General features: G+C 43.2%; 1 protein-coding gene across 1 annotated transcript in view; it reads left to right on the top strand.

Moving 5' to 3' along the window:
• LOC308280733 (CD5 antigen-like) overlaps nucleotides 1–18959 on the top strand; it is a gene marked incomplete at both ends in the record, with an annotated part of 30620 nt that extends 11661 nt beyond the window's left edge. The window contains 2 exons of the mRNA XM_080755049.1: nucleotides 18560–18749; nucleotides 18950–18959. Coding sequence (XP_080611175.1) covers nucleotides 18560–18749; nucleotides 18950–18959 — 200 coding nt within the window. The remainder of the gene's footprint in view (nucleotides 1–18559; nucleotides 18750–18949) is intronic.
• Between the last annotated feature and the right edge of the window lie 765 nt (nucleotides 18960–19724).

Below are 19724 nucleotides of genomic sequence, written 5' to 3'. Positions count from 1 at the left end.
CTTAGCCTTTCCTGAACTGACGCCGCTGTGAACATGTGTACACAGCCAGCATATTACTCAATGCCAAACTTTGCACACACACTCCTTGCCTGCCAATCCACAACCTCCACCCCTCCAGGGACCCCCAGGGCTTATCTCCCGATTAGGACACTTTCCAGCATAGTGACATGCAGAACAAACTGTCCATATAGTATGGTTTACATAAAAGTCAGTTGTCTTTCACACACACACACACACACACACACACACACACACACACACACACACACACACACACACACACACACACACACATATATATACACATATATATATATATATATATATATATATATATATATATATATATATATATATATATATATATATATATATTCATTTATTTATTTCATAAATATTTTTCATCACAATTGGGTTTGTGGGGAGCCATCCCTGCTTCAAGCTGTCACAGCACGGCACCAACACTTCAAACTAGTTAAAAAACCCAATACAGCAGATCTACAAGCACCTCACAGATCTACAAGCACCTCGCACATGCCAGGGACAGAGTAGGTTGGCCTGCATAAGCCTTGCTGTCAACACACTATACTACACCACTCAGGCCACCAAGCCAGGTGTGGTCAATTAGTGCCTTCTTTTGATCAGTGGCTTCTGCTTGATGAGTGGCACCAGTCTGTCTTTGTTCCCTGGTCAGTCAAGTTCACTGGGAGAGAATGTTTCAGATCAGTGCAAGTGTATTTGTTTTCCATTTGGACTTACTGTGTTTTGTTGGTACAGTATGCGTGCGACTAACTAATATTTCTGATAATTCCAATTTGTTTGTTGTTTAATTAGCCGGATTGTGAATGCCCTGCATTTTTCTTTCATCTTTAGAACCACACGTGTGTAACAAAACAGAGTGGTGATCATTTGGTGTGGGTGAAGAGAAGAAAAACATTTCATTAAAGGAGTAGTTCACCCCCAAAGTGACTTTTTTTCTATTGAACTCAAGTCTCCATGGCGTGAGTAATACATTGAAAAAATAAGTCATTTTGGGGGTGAACTACTCCTTGAATGTCAGTTTTGTGGTGTTTTGACTGGACACCCTGAGGATATTGCCAGATAGATAGATAGACAGACAGACAGACAGACAGACAGACAGACAGACAGAGAATTGTAGGCCTTGCATTTATTTGACTTGGTTCCAACAGATGGCGAAAATAGCTAATCTTCAAGCTCACAATGCCTCACTGTTTGGACAAAGAGTTGAGGCGTTACATTTTGTAAAACACGGCCTTGTGAAAATAGCAGATCTACATGCTCACAACACCTCACAACGCAGGGCGGCGTGAGCATGTAGATCTGATATTTTCACAATTTCTGCCCCTAATATTTAATTTATCATTTTAAAAGTATTAAAAAGTCCTTAAATTGTCTCTTTAGAAATGTGCAGATAGCCTCTGTATACTGTTGAGTGGAAAAACAATGTTTCACATTAAGCTAAACATTTGGGACCACCCAAGATCATTTGGAGACCCCTCTAGGGGTCCCATAGTTGAACCACTGACTTATAAGGGGAGTATGGAGACCCCTCTAGGGGTCCCATAGTTGAACCACTGACTTATAAGGGGAGTATATGAGGCTGGATCCGTCTGGAACACTGCACTAGGCTCTCGCCAGCTCTGTAGCTCTCCACACTTGAACAGTTGTGTCCTTAAATTCAATTATAATAATTAACCCCTGTATATACGGGCAATAGTTTTACATGACTTTGTGTACACAGCCAATAGTTTTACATGAACATGTTCAGGCTTTAGTACTGTACTGTCTCGTGTAGCCCAACAGAGCCCATCACAGCACAACACGGCCCACCAGAGCCCAATACAGCCTACCAGAGCCCAATAGACTCCAGCAAACCTAAGTCCAGCCCAGTCCTGCCGAGTAGGAGTATAGACCAGGGAAGGGGGGTAGTTAGATGACTGCACCAGACTCCACCAGGCTGCTCCATGCTCCAGCCAGCTCTGTAGATCCTGTGTACACGGCACTCCTAACTCGAAAGGTCAAGGAAAAGGGTCGTTTTAGGCGTCAAAACAGGCCCTTTGTCCTTAAAATGAATAAAAAAATCAAAAGGGCTTTCAGGCAGGACACACGTTTCATATTTGAAGCATGCCCGATCTGATGGAATGGGTTTCGTGTCTCTCCGACACTTTGAACCCTTTACGATTGCGAAAAAGACACCGAAACCCGGATTTTTGTCCTTAAAATCAATAAAAAAATCTAAAAAAATCTGTTTGTTTTACGCAGGAAACACTTTTCATATTTGAAGGATGCCTGATCCGATGGAATGGGTTTCGTGTCTCTCCGACACTTTGAACCCTTTATGATTGCGAAAAAGACACGAAATTTGCACGCCACCAACACGATTACACATTCTTTCGGATAAAAGACACTTATTCTGACTTACTTTTTGACGCTGAATCCAACAAACCCGGTCTCGTGTCTCTACGACACTCCTAACTCGAAAGGTCAAGGAAAAAGCCACTGTGTACACAGGCAATAGTTTTACATGACTTTGTGTACACGGCCAATAGTTTTACATGAACATGTCTAGGCTTTAGTACTGTACTGCCTCGTATAGCCCAACAGAGCCCAGCACAGAACAGCACAGCCCACCAGAGCCCAATACAGCCCCCCAGAGCCCAACAGAGTCCAGCAAACCTAAGTCCAGCCCAGTCCTGCCGAGTAGGAGTATAGACCGGGGAAAGGGGGTAGTTAGATGACTCCACCAGGCCATTACTGTCCAGATCTGGCTTGAATAGGCCAGACCAGGGTAGACAGGACTGCACCAGACTCCACCAGGCTGCTCCAGCCAGCTCTGTAGATCCTTGCACATGCGATTAACCACTGTGTACACGGGCAATAGTTTTAAGTTTTACATGAACCCTCAGAGGGACACTGTGGGCTTATCAAGTGGTCCATGGCCGGTTCTCAAAGTGAGGTCGGGGGGCCCACAGTGTCCCTCTGAGGGGACACGGCACAGACCGTGTACACGAAGGGCAGGAGCAAGTGTTCAAGTCCCATAGAATCTATGGGAAATGTACACAGGCGTGTACAAAGTCACCAGTAGTTTTACATGAACCCTCAGAGGGACACTGTGGGCTTATCAAGTGGTCCATGGTCGGTTCTCAAAGTGAGGTCGGGGACCCTCAGAGGGACACTGTGGGCTTATCAAGTGGTCCATGGTCGGTTCTCAAAGTGAGGTCGGGGGACCCTCAGAGGGACACTGTGGGCTTATCAAGTGGTCCATGGTCAGTTCTCAAAGTGAGGTCGGGGGACCCTCAGAGGGACACTGTGGGCTTATCAAGTGGTCCATGGTCGGTTCTCAAAGTGAGGTCGAGGGACCCTCAGAGGGACACTGGGCTTATCAAGTGGGAGCACAAAGTTGGTGAGGGGGATACTAGCTATAGTAGGATGATCAGGCTTGTCGAGGCCAAAGGGTGTACTAGAGTCTTAATAGGCACCATTAGGTTGTTCTAGGCCGTTGTCTGCCCTTTAGCTGCTCACACAATTGAGACCAAACACTGTGTACAGGAGCCTTAGTTTGTGTGTACATGACCAATAGTTTTAAATGGATATTTCTAGTCCATCGCACACCGCTGCCTTGTGCACCCTTGGTTGGTTCGTCTTTGTTTGGGAAGGAGGGACTTTGAGGATGTACCTCACTTTGAGAACCGACCATGGACCACTTGATAAGCCCACAGTGTCCCTCTGAGGGTCCCCCGATCTCACTTTGAGAACCGACCATGGACCACTTGATAAGCCCACGGTGTCCCTCTGAGGGTCCCTCCACCTCACTTTGAGAACCGACCATGGACCACTTGATAAGCCCACAGTGTCCCTCTGAGGGTCCCCCGACCTCACTTTGAGAACCGACCATGGACCACTTGATAAGCCCACAGTGTCCCTCTGAGGGTTCATGTAAAACTACTGGTGACTTTGTACACGCCTGTGTACATTTCCCATAGATTCTATGGGACTTGAACACTTGCTCCTGCCCTTCGTGTACACAATCTGTGCCGTGTCCCCTCAGAGGGACATTGTGGGCCCCCCGACCTCACTTTGAGAACCGGCCATGGACCACTTGATAAGCCCACAGTGTCCCTCTGAGGGTCCCCCGACCTCACTTTGAGAACCGACCATGGACCACTTGATAAGCCCACAGTGTCCCTCTGAGGGTTCATGTAAAACTACTGGTGACTTTGTACACGCCTGTGTACATTTCCCATAGATTCTATGGGACTTGAACACTTGCTCCTGCCCTTCGTGTACACGGTCTGTGCCGTGTCCCCTCAGAGGGACACTGTGGGCCCCCGACCTCACTTTGAGAACCGACCATGGACCACTTGATAAGCCCACAGTGTCCCTCTGAGGGTCCCCCGACCTCACTTTGAGGACCGACCATGGACCACTTGATAAGCCCACAGTGTCCCTCTGAGGGTCCCCGACCTCACTTTGAGAACCGACCATGGACCACTTGATAAGCCCACAGTGTCCCTCTGAGGGTTCATGTAAAACTACTGGTGACTTTGTACACGCCTGTGTACATTTCCCATAGATTCTATGGGACTTGAACACTTGCTCCTGCCCTTCGTGTACACGGTCTGTGCCGTGTCCCCTCAGAGGGACACTGTGGGCCCCCCGACCTCACTTTGAGAACCGGCCATGGACCACTTGATAAGCCCACAGTGTCCCTCTGAGGGTTCATGTAAAACTTAAAACTATTGCCCGTGTACACAGTGGTTAATCGCATGTGCAAGGATCTACAGAGCTGGCTGGAGCAGCCTGGTGGAGTCTGGTGCAGTCCTGTCTACCCTGGTCTGGCCTATTCAAGCCAGATCTGGACAGTAATGGCCTGGTGGAGTCATCTAACTACCCCCTTTCCCCGGTCTATACTCCTACTCGGCAGGACTGGGCTGGACTTAGGTTTGCTGGACTCTGTTGGGCTCTGGGGGGCTGTATTGGGCTCTGGTGGGCTGTGCTGTTCTGTGCTGGGCTCTGTTGGGCTATACGAGGCAGTACAGTACTAAAGCCTAGACATGTTCATGTAAAACTATTGGCTGTGTACACAAAGTCATGTAAAACTATTGCCCGTATATACAGGGGTTAATTATTATAATTGAATTTAAGGACACAACTGTTCAAGTGTGGAGAGCTACAGAGCTGGCGAGAGCCTAGTGCAGTGTTCCAGACGGATCCAGCCTCATATACTCCCCTTATAAGTCAGTGGTTCAACTATGGGACCCCTAGAGGGGTCTCCATACTCCCCTTATAAGTCAGTGGTTCAACTATGGGACCCCTAGAGGGGTCTCCAAATGATCTTGGGTGGTCCCAAATGTTTAGCTTAATGTGAAACATTGTTTTTCCACTCAACAGTATACAGAGGCTATCTGCACATTTCTAAAGAGACAATTTAAGGACTTTTTAATACTTTTAAAATTATAAATTAAATATTAGGGGCAGAAATTGTGAAAATATCAGATCTACATGCTCACGCCGCCCTGCGTTGTGAGGTGTTGTGAGCATGTAGATCTGCTATTTTCACAAGGCCGTGTTTTACAAAATGTAACGCCTCAACTCTTTGTCCAAACAGTGAGGCATTGTGAGCTTGAAGATTAGCTATTTTCGCCATCTGTTGGAACCAAGTCAAATAAATGCAAGGCCTACAATTCTCTGTCTGTCTGTCTGTCTGTCTGTCTGTCTGTCTGTCTGTCTATCTGGCAATATCCTCAGGGTGTCCAGTCAAAACACCACAAAACTGACATTCAAGGAGTAGTTCACCCCCAAAATGACTTATTTTTTCAATGTATTACTCACGCCATGGAGACTTGAGTTCAATAGAAAAAAAGTCACTTTGGGGGTGAACTACTCCTTTAATGAAATGTTTTTCTTCTCTTCACCCACACCAAATGATCACCACTCTGTTTTGTTACACACGTGTGGTTCTAAAGATGAAAGAAAAATGCAGGGCATTCACAATCCGGCTAATTAAACAACAAACAAATTGGAATTATCAGAAATATTAGTTAGTCGCACGCATACTGTACCAACAAAACACAGTAAGTCCAAATGGAAAACAAATACACTTGCACTGATCTGAAACATTCTCTCCCAGTGAACTTGACTGACCAGGGAACAAAGACAGACTGGTGCCACTCATCAAGCAGAAGCCACTGATCAAAAGAAGGCACTAATTGACCACACCTGGCTTGGTGTGTTGACAGCAAGGCTTATGCAGGCCAACCTACTCTGTCCCTGGCATGTGCGAGGTGCTTGTAGATCTGTGAGGTGCTTGTAGATCTGCTGTATTGGGTTTTTTAACTAGTTTGAAGTGTTGGTGCCGTGCTGTGACAGCTTGAAGCAGGGATGGCTCCCCACAAACCCAATTGTGATGAAAAATATTTATGAAATAAATAAATGAAATATATATATATATATATATATATATATATATATATGTATATATATATATATATATATATATATGTGTGTGTGTGTGTGTGTGTGTGTGTGTGTGTGTGTGTGTGTGTGTGTGTGTGTGTGTGTGTGTGTGTGTGTGTGTGTGTGTGTGAAAGACAACTGACTTTTATGTAAACCATACTATATGGACAGTTTGTTCTGCATGTCACTATGCTGGAAAGTGTCCTAATCGGGAGATAAGCCCTGGGGGTCCCTGGAGGGGTGGAGGTTGTGGATTGGCAGGCAAGGAGTGTGTGTGCAAAGTTTGGCATTGAGTAATATGCTGGCTGTGTACACATGTTCACAGCGGCGTCAGTTCAGGAAAGGCTAAGGTATGGCAACATGACTGGTGTCTTTTAAGACACCAATCATGTTGCCATACCTTAGCAACAGGCACGATGAAAAGTACATTTAATTATTTCCCCCCTGTAGCCAAGGTATGGCAGCTGCCATAGCTTGCCATACCCAATTGACGCCCCTGCATGTTCACCTCCAGTAGGTTGGGAAAGTAGCCTGCCACCCTGTGGAAATAGGCTTGAACTGCAAGATAGGACCCTAAAACAAATAAAATGGAATAAAAAAGCATCCGTAAGACGGATGGGCGAACAAGTGGTGACCATACGTAGATGGGGTCCCAGAGGACATGTAGAGCCCACCCCCTTATTTTTCACGCCCCCAGGGAACACACAGCGGGGTTTGGAAATTTGTCGTGTACACCAGCCCTAGGACCTCGGCTTCGTGGACCGATTTAACGATAGGGGTAATAATAATAATAATAATAAATAAATACAAATATTAAAGAATTAGCCCTTTTTTACCTTTTTATATGATACATGCAAATGTCTCCAAATGAAAACGCATAGACATACACTTAGTAAAACATGTGTAAAACATTCATATTCTGTAGTTTTATCATGTCCTTTGAAATTGGGCTAGGTAAGGCTTCAAAATGTGGCCACACTGTGTTTTTCAGCTCCTATATGATAACAGTAGTGTTATGTAGGCATCTATTTACTGAAAGTATTTAGGCGAGGATTAAAAACCTGCTATTCCAGTAGGTTAAAACTTGCATTACTCAATGTCAGTTGCACACAGAGTGATTATTTATTTCTGGGTAAAACTTCAAAATGTTTCCCTCAAAATGAGACCATGCCCAATGCATTACTCCAAATGGTTTAAAAACAACAATCAATTTACTTTGGGTACGCTGTGTATAGGCGTTTTTTGCAAATTATACAGGATTGTTAACAGGTTAAAATGGGGGTTTTAAGTTCACAACTCTCACAAGGAAACAGCGTTTGAACTTTCCCTCTCTCTCTCTCTCTCTCTCTCTCTCTCTCTCTCTCTCTCTCTCTCTCTCTCTCTCTCTCTCTCTCTCTCTCTCTCCAGAGTCAGTGAGGTTGGTGAATGGTCCTGGTTGGTGTTCAGGCAGAGTGGAGGTGAAGTCTGATCAGTCGTGGCTCTCAGTGTGTGAAGGTGACTTTGACCAGCAGGATGCAGAGGTGGTCTGTAGGGATGTTGGCTGCGGGGCTCCTTCAGTCCTCCAGGGGGCGCTCTATGGAGAAGGGAAGGCTCCCATGTGGACCAAAGAGTTCCAGTGTGAAGGCAGTGAGTCTGTTCTCCTGGACTGTAGAACCTCAGACTCAACTAGAAACACCTGCTCACCTGACAAGACTGTTGGACTCACCTGCTCAGGTAAAAGACAAACTACACTTTATTGATTATTAGTACACGGCTTGGCCGAATGCTTGATTCTGATTGGTCAGTCACTTAAATCAGCGGTGAATTATTGGTGAATAATGACCGCTCCGCTCTATAACGGACTGATGTCTAATCAAAGACTCAGAACACCTGCTGCAGTCAGGCTGCACTGCATGAATTTATTGCTGTATCCAACATATCAGCCATGTAAACAAACGCACAGCAACATTTACAACTAGAAAAGAAAATTTCTAAGAAATTTTAAGTGTGCCTGCAGCTCGCTAAGTGTGTGCAACCTTGTGTAGCGGTTGGTGTTAGCATTAGCGTTAGATTTTTTTTGGTGTTAGCATTAACGTTAGATTAGCGTTAGATTTTAACATTATCGACTGTACGACAAACGGTTCATGAGATATAGAGGCAATTCCTGTTTGGTGAAGGGCACTTCCTGTTTGGCTAAGGAAGCACCAATTGAGGTTAAGGCCTCTTAATTAAGTCAAATGACACCACCCATGCGTCTGTAGGACAAACGGTTGATGAGATATAGGGTCATTTCCTGTTTGGTGAGGGGCACTTCCTCTTTGGCGAATTAGGCCCCAATTAAGGTTAAGGACTCTTAACACTTTGACCGCCACGGAGGTCATATGCCACATACGTTTTTACCCCCCCTTCACCGCCACGAACGGCATATGCCACATAAATGTCTTTTTTTTATTAAACACAAGATTAGGAGCATATGTATCACTGACGGTTGGATTCAGCCGTCCTGGGCCCTGGAATGACTAAAATCACCATGGTTACCATTGTGTGGCCAATCAGCTTGTGTTACCTTGTGTTACCATGGTGATTTGGTACATGACCGTCCTCCCCAGGCCTGGGATTGCTGGATGGACGGCAACTTTGGCAAGAAGCAGCAGCCATGTGTTTGGGGGGGGGGTTTAGTTTAGTGCTTTACTATACTACTGAGGACTACTTCTACAGCCGTTACATGTGATCTGAAAAGTTTTACTGGATCGTCATGGTTCATCGACCAGGCCACCAGGGACCACCGAGCCACGGCGTCGCAGCGAAAATAAGCAGCAGCCATGTGTTTGGGGGGGGGGGGGGGGGTTTAGTTTAGTGCTTTACTATACTACTGAGGACTACTTCTACAGCCGTTACATGTGATCTGAAAAGTTTTACTGGATCGTCATGGTTCATCGACCAGGCCACCAGGGACCACCGAGCCGCGGCGTCGCAGCGAAAAGAACTGCTATATAAAGTAAGTGGTTGTTGCTAGATTGATTGATTGATACATACAGTGGTGTATTGGCGTGTTTGGGGGGTCGCGACGTCGCTCCGAGAGCAAGCATGAGATGAGAGATGATTATGCTCATCTCGGATCACAACAGGTGGTCCGCGCGCGGACCACCGATCGAGCAGGGCGTTTAGCTCAGCGGCGTCAGTTCAGAAAAAGCTAAGTTATGGCAACTTGACTGGTGTCTTTCACGCGCGCGAGGCTCGCGTGCAAGACACCAGTCATGTTACATACCTTTACAACAGGCACGATTACAGTACATTTTATTATATTCCCCCTGTAGCCAAGGTATGGCAGCTGCCATAGCTTGCCATACCCAATTGACGCCTCTTTAGCTTAGCTTGGTGAGAAAGGAGGACAGATGCTCCATTTAGTGCAAAACAAACACATCCCAGCAAAACAACCACTATAAGTCACTCGCAAACGTCGCAGTCTGACCAATCCAGCGAGATGGATTGGTCAGACCTTGTACCAGTTCACTGGTACAAGGTCTACTAAAAGGAGATCATGAGATCCATGAAAAGACTAGGCTTATTTCCATAGTAAACCATTGCAGTATCTCATATAACATTGAATGACAGACGGATAGAACACAGTACTATGCAGTAGATATAGTCAGGAAAAAAGGGGGAAATAAAAAACAGTATAAAAACATACAGTAGGTAAATACAAAGAAGGGATTGATTGATTGATTGATTGATTGAAGACTTTATTAGAAGTTTGCATAGGAAAAGGTACAGTTTCATGACGGTACAGTTCACTGGTACAAGGTCTACTAAAAGGAGAGCCATGAAAATACTAAGCTCATAGTGCCTTGCTGGGCTATGAGCTTGTAGATCGGCTATTAGGCATCATATGTAAATGGCAGATCTACAAGCTCATAGCGCGGTGCCGGGCTATGAGCTTGTAGATCTGCTATTTTGGAAATATATGTACCTGTGTATATAAAATGTATAGCAAATAATTATATATACCTTATGGTAATTATGTTTTTTTTTTTTCATAATTACTCTTACTTGCAGTTGCCTGGTCTGGATTCTAACATGGTGAAGTTTGTCGCAGTTGGCTTGACTTTGTCAATACAAACATTTCCATATGAATGTACATCAATTTTTATTTAATTTTATGTATTATGACTTTGAATTGCTCAGGGTAGTTTGACCGTTTTAGTTTGAAGTGACTAAAATGATGATTGCAATGGAACACATCTACAACTATACTGAAGTGAAACAGCAATGTAAAGTTTTTTTTTGTTATCTTTATCAGAGTTTTTATCTTTATTTTTGAGATGTCTGATGTCTAACTGAAGGCTTGAATAAAAAATCCCAGGTCAAAACACAGTGGATTCTACTCAGTCTCTCCTTCATCCTGGGAAGATGAAAAAAGAGCCTCTGTCAGTCTCCTGGCTTCTTCCACTTTCCTGCCTTATAACTAGACCACGGTACAACTTTTTTTAACTTTTTTTTTTACATTATTATGGCCTGCACCCTGTTCTTCATTTAGAGGTACTGTGTGTTCTTGTACCATTTACCAATTTGTTTCTAGGGCTTCTGAAAGTTTTTTTCCTTTGACCTCAATTATCTCAGAAAGTAAATTTCTGATGCTCCTTTTTCATCTGTACAGCTTTCGCTCTCCCTCAGGTTTCTCCACAGCAGAACACCACAGCAGGACGAAATTTTTATGGTGAAAGCTAAGGTTCCGACTCTATATTCTCTGAAATTTTTGTCAATTTTCGTACATCCTACCATTTTCAATTTATTCCGTCAAAAATGAATGGCCGTCTATGGTGGCAAGGGTTTTACCCTTAAAACCCTTAACATTGTGGCAGTCAAAGTGTTTAATCAAGTCATTTGACACTACCCACGAGTCTGTACGACAAACGGTTCATGAGATGAAGGGTCACTTCCTGTTTGGTGATGGGCACTTCCTGTTTGGTGAAATAGGCCCCAATTAAGGTTAAGGACTCTTAATCAAGTCATTTGACGCCACCCACGAGTCTGTACGACAAACGGTTCATAAGATGAAGGGTCACTTCCTGTTTGGTGTGGGGCACTTCCTGTTTGGCGAAATAGGCCCCAACTAAGGTTAAGGACTCTTAATCAAGTCATATGGCACCACCCATGCGTCTCTACGACAAACGGTTGATGAGACATATGGTCACTTCCTGTTTGGTGAGGGGCACTTCCTGTTTGGCGAATTAGGCTCCAATTAAGGTTAAGGACTCTTAATCAAGTCTTTTGACGCCAACCACAAGTCTGTACGACAAACGGTTCACGAGATGAAGGGTCACTTCCTGTTTGGTGAGGGGCACTTCCTGTTTGGCGAAATAGGCCCCAATTAAGGTTAAGGACTCTTAATCAAGTCATTTGACGCCAACCACGCGTCTGTACGACAAACGGTTCATGAGATGTAGAGGCACTTCCTGTTTGGCAAAGGGCACTTCCTGTTACAGAAGGGGCGGGGCTTAATCAAATACAGCCCATCCCTATTGGCCGGAAAAAGACCAAAGTTGTGTATGCATTAGAAAGTTTAAGTTTCGTTGCTAGGCAAAAGTATGGCAGAGTTATGTGGTGCCAAAGTTGAATGAGTCCCCCATTCAAAGTCAATGGGGGTTTTGCACGTAGTTTTTACGAATTACGTTGCCATGGTAACGCGGATCGGAAAGAAAAGTAATAGCACACCATTCCCGGCCAAGCCGCACATTTTGATGTATATATTGCGGGGGTGGCGTAAATCGTGCGGCAGTTATTACGTGCCGAAATTTCCCCCATTATAAGTCAATGGGGTTTTTTGGCGTCGTTTTTTGCGAATTACGTCGCAATGGTAACGCGGATCGTAAAGAAAAGTAATAGCACCCCATTCCCGGCCGAGCCGCACGTTTTGATGTATATATTGCGGCGGTGGCGTAAATCGTTCGGCAGTTATTACGAGCCGAAATTTGCAAGAACATTAATTACTGACTAATTACTGACTTACTTACTTACTTAAAGGGATAAGAAACCCTGCCTCTTTATTTGTTTTATCAGACTTGAGAATATGAAAAGATTTCTAAAATGTAGGCGTGGTTATCTGCCGTTGTGGGGGGAGGGGGCTGAGTAATGCGTCTTCTATCAGAGAGAGACAGAGCGAAGCTGTCAGCAGTGGGCAGTTGCTGTTTCCATTTCGGAAACATTTTTTAAAACTAGAAAAGAAAATTTCTAAGAAATTTTAAGTGTGCCTGCAGCTCGCTAAGTGTGTGCAACCTTGTGTAGCGGTTGGTGTTAGCATTAGCGTTAGATTTTTTTTGGTGTTAGCATTAGGATTAGATTAGCGTTATATTTTTATAACATTAGCATTTTTTGCATTAGCTTTAACATTATAGAGATATAGAGGCACTTCCTGTTTGGCAAAGGGCACTTCCTGTTTGGCAAAGGAAGCACCAACTAGAAGAGAAAATTTCTAAGAAATGTTAAGTGTGCCTGCAGCTCGCTAAGTCTGTGCAACCTTGTGTAGCGGTTGGTGTTAGCATTAGCGTTATTTCATTTGACGCAACCCGCGTGTCTGTATGACAAACGGTTCACGAGATCAAGGGTCACTTCCTGTTTGGTGAGGGGCACTTCCTGTTTGGCGAAATAGGCCCCAATTAAGGTCATGGACGATTAATGAATTAAAGCTGCAAGCAGCGATGACCGGGCCCTCGCAGCTCTACCCACGTCACAAGGCCAGCAGCCAATCAGAAACCAAACAGGAAGTCAGCCATTTCGACTAATTAGTGGCGTTTTGGAGCATTTTTGGCCGTTATCACGGGTCGCACTTTAACGACAGTTTTTTGAGAAAAAAATGTTTTGAGAAAAAAAAAAATTGAGAAAAAAAAAAATTGAGAAAAAAAAAAATGAGAAAAAAAATTTTTTTGAGAAAAAAAAATGTTTGAGAAAAAAAAATTTGAGAAAAAAAAATTGAGAAAAAAAAAATTTTGAGAAAAAAAAATTTTGAGAAAAAAATTGAGAAAAAAAAATTTGAGAGAAAAAAAAATGTGAGAAAAAAAAATTTGAGAAAAAAAAAAAAAAAAATTGAGAAAAAAAAAATGTATGACACCAGCCGCGAGTCTGTACGACAAACGGTTCATGAGTTATAGAGGCACTTCCTGTTTGGTGAAGGGCACTTCCTGTTATAGAGGGGGTGGGGCTTAATCAATTACAGCTCATCCCTATTGGCCGGAAAAAGACCAAAGTTGTGTGTGCATTTTAAAGTTTAAATCACGTTGCTAGGCAAAAGTATGGCAGAGTTATGTGGCGCCAAAGTTTCTGGGTTTTTTTCGGAGTCCCCCATTCTAAGTCAATGGGGTTTTTGGGCGTCGTTTTTTGCGAATTACGTCGCAATGGTAACGCGGATCGGAAAGAAAAGTAATAGCACACCATTCCTGGCCGAGCCGCACGTTTTGATGTATATATTGCGGCGGTGGCGTAAATCGTGCGGCACTTATTACGTGCCGAAATTTCCCCCATTCTAAGTCAATGGGGTTTTTTGGCGTAGTTTTTTGCGAATTACGTCACAACGGTACCGCGGATCGGAAAGAAAAGTAATAGCACCCCATTCCCGGCCGAGACACACGTTTTGATGTATATATTGCGGCGGTGGTGTAAATCGTGCGGCACTTATTACGTGCCGAAATTTGTGGCGAAACACTTAATTAATTAATTAATTAATTAATGACTTAAGTATGGCGGATTACAATAAGTGTTTTGCTATTGCATAGCAGGCACACTTAACTAATTAATGACTTAAGTATGGCGGATTACAATAAGTGTTTTGCCATTGCTTTGCATGGCAGGCACACTTAATTATGGTTAAGACTCTTTATCAAGTCAATGACGTTGCTAGGCAAAAGTATGTCAGAGTAATGTGGGGCCAAAGTTTCTGGGGTTTTTTCAGAATCCCCCATTCAAAGTCAATGGGGGTTTTTGAGCGTAGTTTTTTACGAATTACGTTGCCATGGTAACGCGGATCGGAAAGAAAAGTAATGGCACACCATTCCCGGCCGAGCCGCACATTTTGATGTATATATTGCGGGGGTGGCGTAAATCGTGCGGCAGTTATTACGTGCCGAAATTTCCCCCATTCTAAGTCAATGGGGTTTTTGGGCATAGTTTTTTGCGAATTACGTCGCAATTGTAACGCGGATCGGAAAGAAAAGTAAAAGCACCCCATTCCCAGCCGAGCCGCACGTTTTGATGTATATATTGCGGCGGTGGCGAAATTTGCAAGAACGTTTCTTACTTACTTACTTACTTACTTACTTAAGTATGGCGGATTACAGTAAGTGTTTTGCCATTGCATTGCATGGCAGGCACACTTAACCAGCCATTGGAGGTGTAAAAAGTATAAAGATTCGGCAACTCCATGTTCTATAACCAATTATAATGTGCAAGTATTTTACAAACAAGCTGTCTGAGCTTTATATCCATGGACAAACTTTCTCCAGCTCTGGACTGTTTTACACGGAACCGGAGAAGGACGGACGCTAGGCTAACGCTGATAGCTATTTTCTGTATGTGTGTAGTGTAGCCTGTGTGTGCATGTGTCTGTGTGTCGTGACACACACACACACACACACACACACACACACACACACACACACACACACACACACACACACACACACACACACACACACACACGTCCACACGAAAAATAGCAGATCTAAGCTCACAACGCGTCGCTTTCGAGACACGTTGTGAGTTTGTAGATCGGCTATGTAGCCGAGCTAAATCAGCTAAATAGCCGTAGCAAGCAGCAGCTTCTCGTAAACACGTTGGTTTCGGCTATTTTGTGACAGTGTAGTGTGTATGCGTGCGTGTGTGTGCGTGTGATACGCGTGTGTGTGTGTGTGTGGTGACAGTGCACACACACACACACACACACACAGACACACACACACACACACACACACACACACACACTACAGTGACAAAATAGCCGAAACCAACGTGTTTACGAGAAGCTGCTGCTTGCTACGGCTATTAGCTGATTTCGCTCGGCTGTTTTGCCATTGCATTGCATGGCAGGCACACTTAAAGGACAACTTTACTTTTTTACAACAAGGGTTCATATTTTAGATTGTAATTAAAGAATATGAAAGACGAGTGTTAAATTGATTTCATTTACTTCTTTCTATTGTTTTAGAGATTCTTATTTCAGTGGTTGGGGGCATGCGTACAAGTGGCTAAATATGTAATTTTACACAGAATAAGCCCATTCCCAAGATACAACGCAGCCTTTCATGGTTGGATGTGACTTATGGGGGCTAGAAGTGTTACTGTAAATAGTAATAAAGAAACTGATGGCTTATTGTGTCTAAAAAGACATATTTAGACACATGTACGCATGCCCCCAGGCATACGCATGCCCCACATTTTAGCATGGTAAACGTGATAAAACAATAGAACGAAGCAAATGAAAACATTTTAACACTCACCTTTTCTTTTCTCTAATTACAATCTAAAATATGAACCCTTGTTGTAAAAAAACAAAGTTGTCCTTTAACTAAACGTTGCTCTCAAGAATGTTTTTAAAAAACATTTTAGGCGACAAATACGCAGTAACAGAAAATGGATTCTATTTGATCAGCACTTCCTTGTTTTCCAAGGTGACTCGCGTTGCGCTGTGACGGGTTGTGAGCTTACATATCTTCTATTTTTGCAGACAGTTAACCCTAGAATAGAGACAGGAGAGTTCTTAATGTTTATTCTAATGTCTGTCTACAGCGCCTGATGAAACCAGGTTGGTGGGAGGAACCAGTCGCTGTACTGGTAGACTGGAGGTGAAATACAAGGGATGGAAGTACAACAGAGAATGGAGAACCGTGGTTCCTTATGACTGGAACCAGAATAAATCATCTGTAGCGTGCAGACAGCTGGGCTGTGGCCCTGTTGTTTCTGCAGAAGAGAGACCCGGTTCTACACCTCAACCTACACATTATATTAAGAACTGTCGTGGATATGAATCTTCACTGCAGGCGTGTGGAATAGAGGATGGTGTTACTACCTCCGTCAGTCTGGAGCTGATCTGTTCAGGTAACAAACAATGACTTCAACAATGACACTAATTGCGACCGTAGGTCGCACGATTACTATGAAAATCTTGTCCACGTATCTGTCGGTCTGTCTGTCTGACACTGTGGTTATATGGTTTTGTCTGTGGTTCTATGGGTTTGTCTGTGGTTCTATGGGTTTGTCTGTGGATCTATGGGTTTGTATGTGGTTCTATGGGTTTGTCTGTGGATCTATGGGTTTGTATGTGGTTCTATGGGTTTGTCTGTGGTTCTATGAGTTTGTCTGTGGATCTATGGGTTTGTCTGTGGATCTATGGGTTTGTCTGTGGTTCTATGGGTTTGTCTGTGGATCTATGGGTTTGTCTGTGGATCTATGGGTTTGTCTGTGGATCTATGGGTTTGTCTGTGGTTCTATGGGTTTGTCTGTGGTTCTATGGGTTTGTCTGTGGTTCTATGGGTTTGTCTGTGGATCTATGGGTTTGTCTGTGGATCTATGGGTTTGTCTGTGGTTCTATGGGTTTGTCTGTGGATCTATGGGTTTGTCTGTGGTTCTATGGGTTTGTCTGTGGTTCTATGGGTTTGTCTGTGGATCTATGGGTTTGTCTGTGGATCTATGGGTTTGTCTGTGGTTCTATGGGTTTGTCTGTGGATCTATGGGTTTGTCTGTGGTTCTATGGGTTTGTCGCTCTGACATCATGCTCTGATGTCAGACAGTCTTACTAGTCTGTCTGTCTTTCTCCTTTAACTGCCAATATGAAATGACAATCTCAATTAAAGGGATATAAAAAAAAAAAAAGCTTTTGGTCATTTTATTGTCTAATCAGGCTTTTATGAACACCCTGAACAGTTTTTAATTTGCTTGATTCAATATTTAGATATTTGATGTAAATGTTATCAGGCCCTCCAGGCTCAGGGCCTCTCCCCACACACACCCATTGTAACTTCAAACTTCATTTTAACCATGATAGATTCATTAAAAACACCCATTATTTATCTGGTGACTCATATTACCCTCCTAATACGTGAGCAGGCTGTGTTTTTCAATAACCTTTTCCATATACTTTTAATAATCTTTTATCATATTTAATGTTTTCCATTTTCCCAAAGAATTATTCAAAATAACTGAAAAAGGTTATAGAAAAAACACGGCCTGCTCACGTATTAGGAGGATAATATGAGTCACCAGAAAGAATAATGGGTGTTTTTAATTAATCTATCGTGGTTAAAATGAAGTTTGAAGTTACAATGGGTGTGTGTGTGGGGAGAGGCCCTGGGCCTGGAGGGACTGGTAACATTTACATCAAATATCTAAATATTGAATCAAGCAAATTAAAAAACTGTTCAGGGTGTTCATAAAAGCCTTATTAGACGATAAAATGACCAAAAGTTTTTTTGAAAATGAAATATCCCTTTAAGTGGGCCACAACTACTTTGCATTTGTAAGTTAAATATATTACTCTGGTACACTTTGATAAATAAATATAGATCTGTATATAAAGTCATGGAGTTCTCAGGACATAATGTAAAATCTTAAAGTTTATAGTTCCGCTATTATTTGCACAAGATTGACACGTTTTCCGGTTATAACATTTACACACATCTTCTAGTAATTCATTAATGAAAAGCCAGACAGCTCTCTTTTATAATGTTAATGTGAATGGGCTCCTCATAATTATGGATTTAATACAATTATTTCATTGCATTGTAGTGACTCTTGACGGGAGTGGACTCGGTAGGGAGTCCACTTAATCCCAGACCGAGACGAGACCGAGTCAATGGAAATTCAGACTTGAGACCTGACTCGATACGAGTCATTTACTCAAGTACTACAACACTAAAGAGAAATAGAAAGAGGGGGAAATGATAAACATACGTCATTGATAACTTTAGTGTCCAGTATTTTATTATTTAACCAAAGTTGATGTAATGTTAGACACCACATTATTCATACATGAATTATTGTTATTGTTCATTCCTAGTGGAAAATACTGTACACAACAAAGTGTTATTTGAGTGTATCAATGTTTATTCCTCCACAGACCCTCCAGTAATTCCCTCAGTATCAGTGGATCCACCAGGAGAAGTTGTTGAGGGCAGCAAAGTGACTCTGACCTGCAGCAGTGATGCCAACCCACCAGTAGACATCTACACCTGGTACAGAGACAGCAGATCTATCTCCACTGGTCCTCAGCTGGTGAAGAACAATGTGTCTCCTGCAGACGCTGGACTGTACGTCTGTCAGGGGACAAACACACATGGATCACAGACATCATCACCTCACCATCTAGATGTTCACTGTAAGTGAACTCAACTAAAAAGTTATTTTCTACTTTTTTGCAGACGGCAACAGCAGCATCATTTGTTGAAGTGTGTTTAGTTTTTGTGTCATAAAGAGGGCTTTTAAAGTGACATACATGTTTCTCCAACAGATGGTCCTAAGAAGGTCCTTTTGGCAGTAAGTCCACCAGGAGATGTTGTCAAAGGAAGTTCAGTCACTTTTACCTGCAGCAACAGTGGATCAAATCCACCAATCCAGAGTTACATCATTTTCAAAGACAACACCATAGTGGCACAGCAGGAGATATTTACCATCTCTAACATCCAACCCAGTGACAGTGGAACATACAACTGTCAGGCAAAGAACAACATCGCTACAGTCAGTTCACCTGGAGTCACTGTTGATGTTCACTGTGAGTATTTAATTAAATTAAGATTAAATTATATTGATGGCTTGTAAGTGTGCTCACCCAGCAGTGTGTGTATATTTGTGGGAGGATGGAGGTTGGCTTTGCATGAACAGCAATGAATACAGTTCAAGTGTTGTCTATTATTAAGTGTGCCTGCCATGCAAAGCAATGGCAAAACACTTATTGTAATCCGCCATACTTAAGTAAGTAATTAATTAAGTTCCTTGCAATTTTCGGCACGTAATAAGTGCCGCACGATTTACACCACCGACGCAATATATACATCAAAACGTGCGGCTCGGCCGGGAATGGTGTGCTATTACTTTTCTTTCCGATCCGCGTTACCATTGCGACGTAATTCGCAAAAAACGACGCCAAAAAACCCCATTGACTTAGAATGGGGGAAACTTTGGCACGTAATAACTGCCGCACGATTTACGCCACCCCCGCAATATATACATCAAAATGTGCGGCTCGGCCGGGAATGGTGTGCTATTACTTTTCTTTCCGATCCGCG

Source organism: Nannobrachium achirus (genome assembly GCF_963921795.1).
Source record: "Nannobrachium achirus genome assembly, contig: SCAFFOLD_337, whole genome shotgun sequence".
In the NCBI taxonomy this organism is placed as follows: Eukaryota; Metazoa; Chordata; class Actinopteri; order Myctophiformes; family Myctophidae; genus Nannobrachium; species Nannobrachium achirus.
The sequence above is the reverse complement of the archived record's forward strand: the minus strand, read 5'-3'. Positions and strand labels throughout refer to the sequence as shown.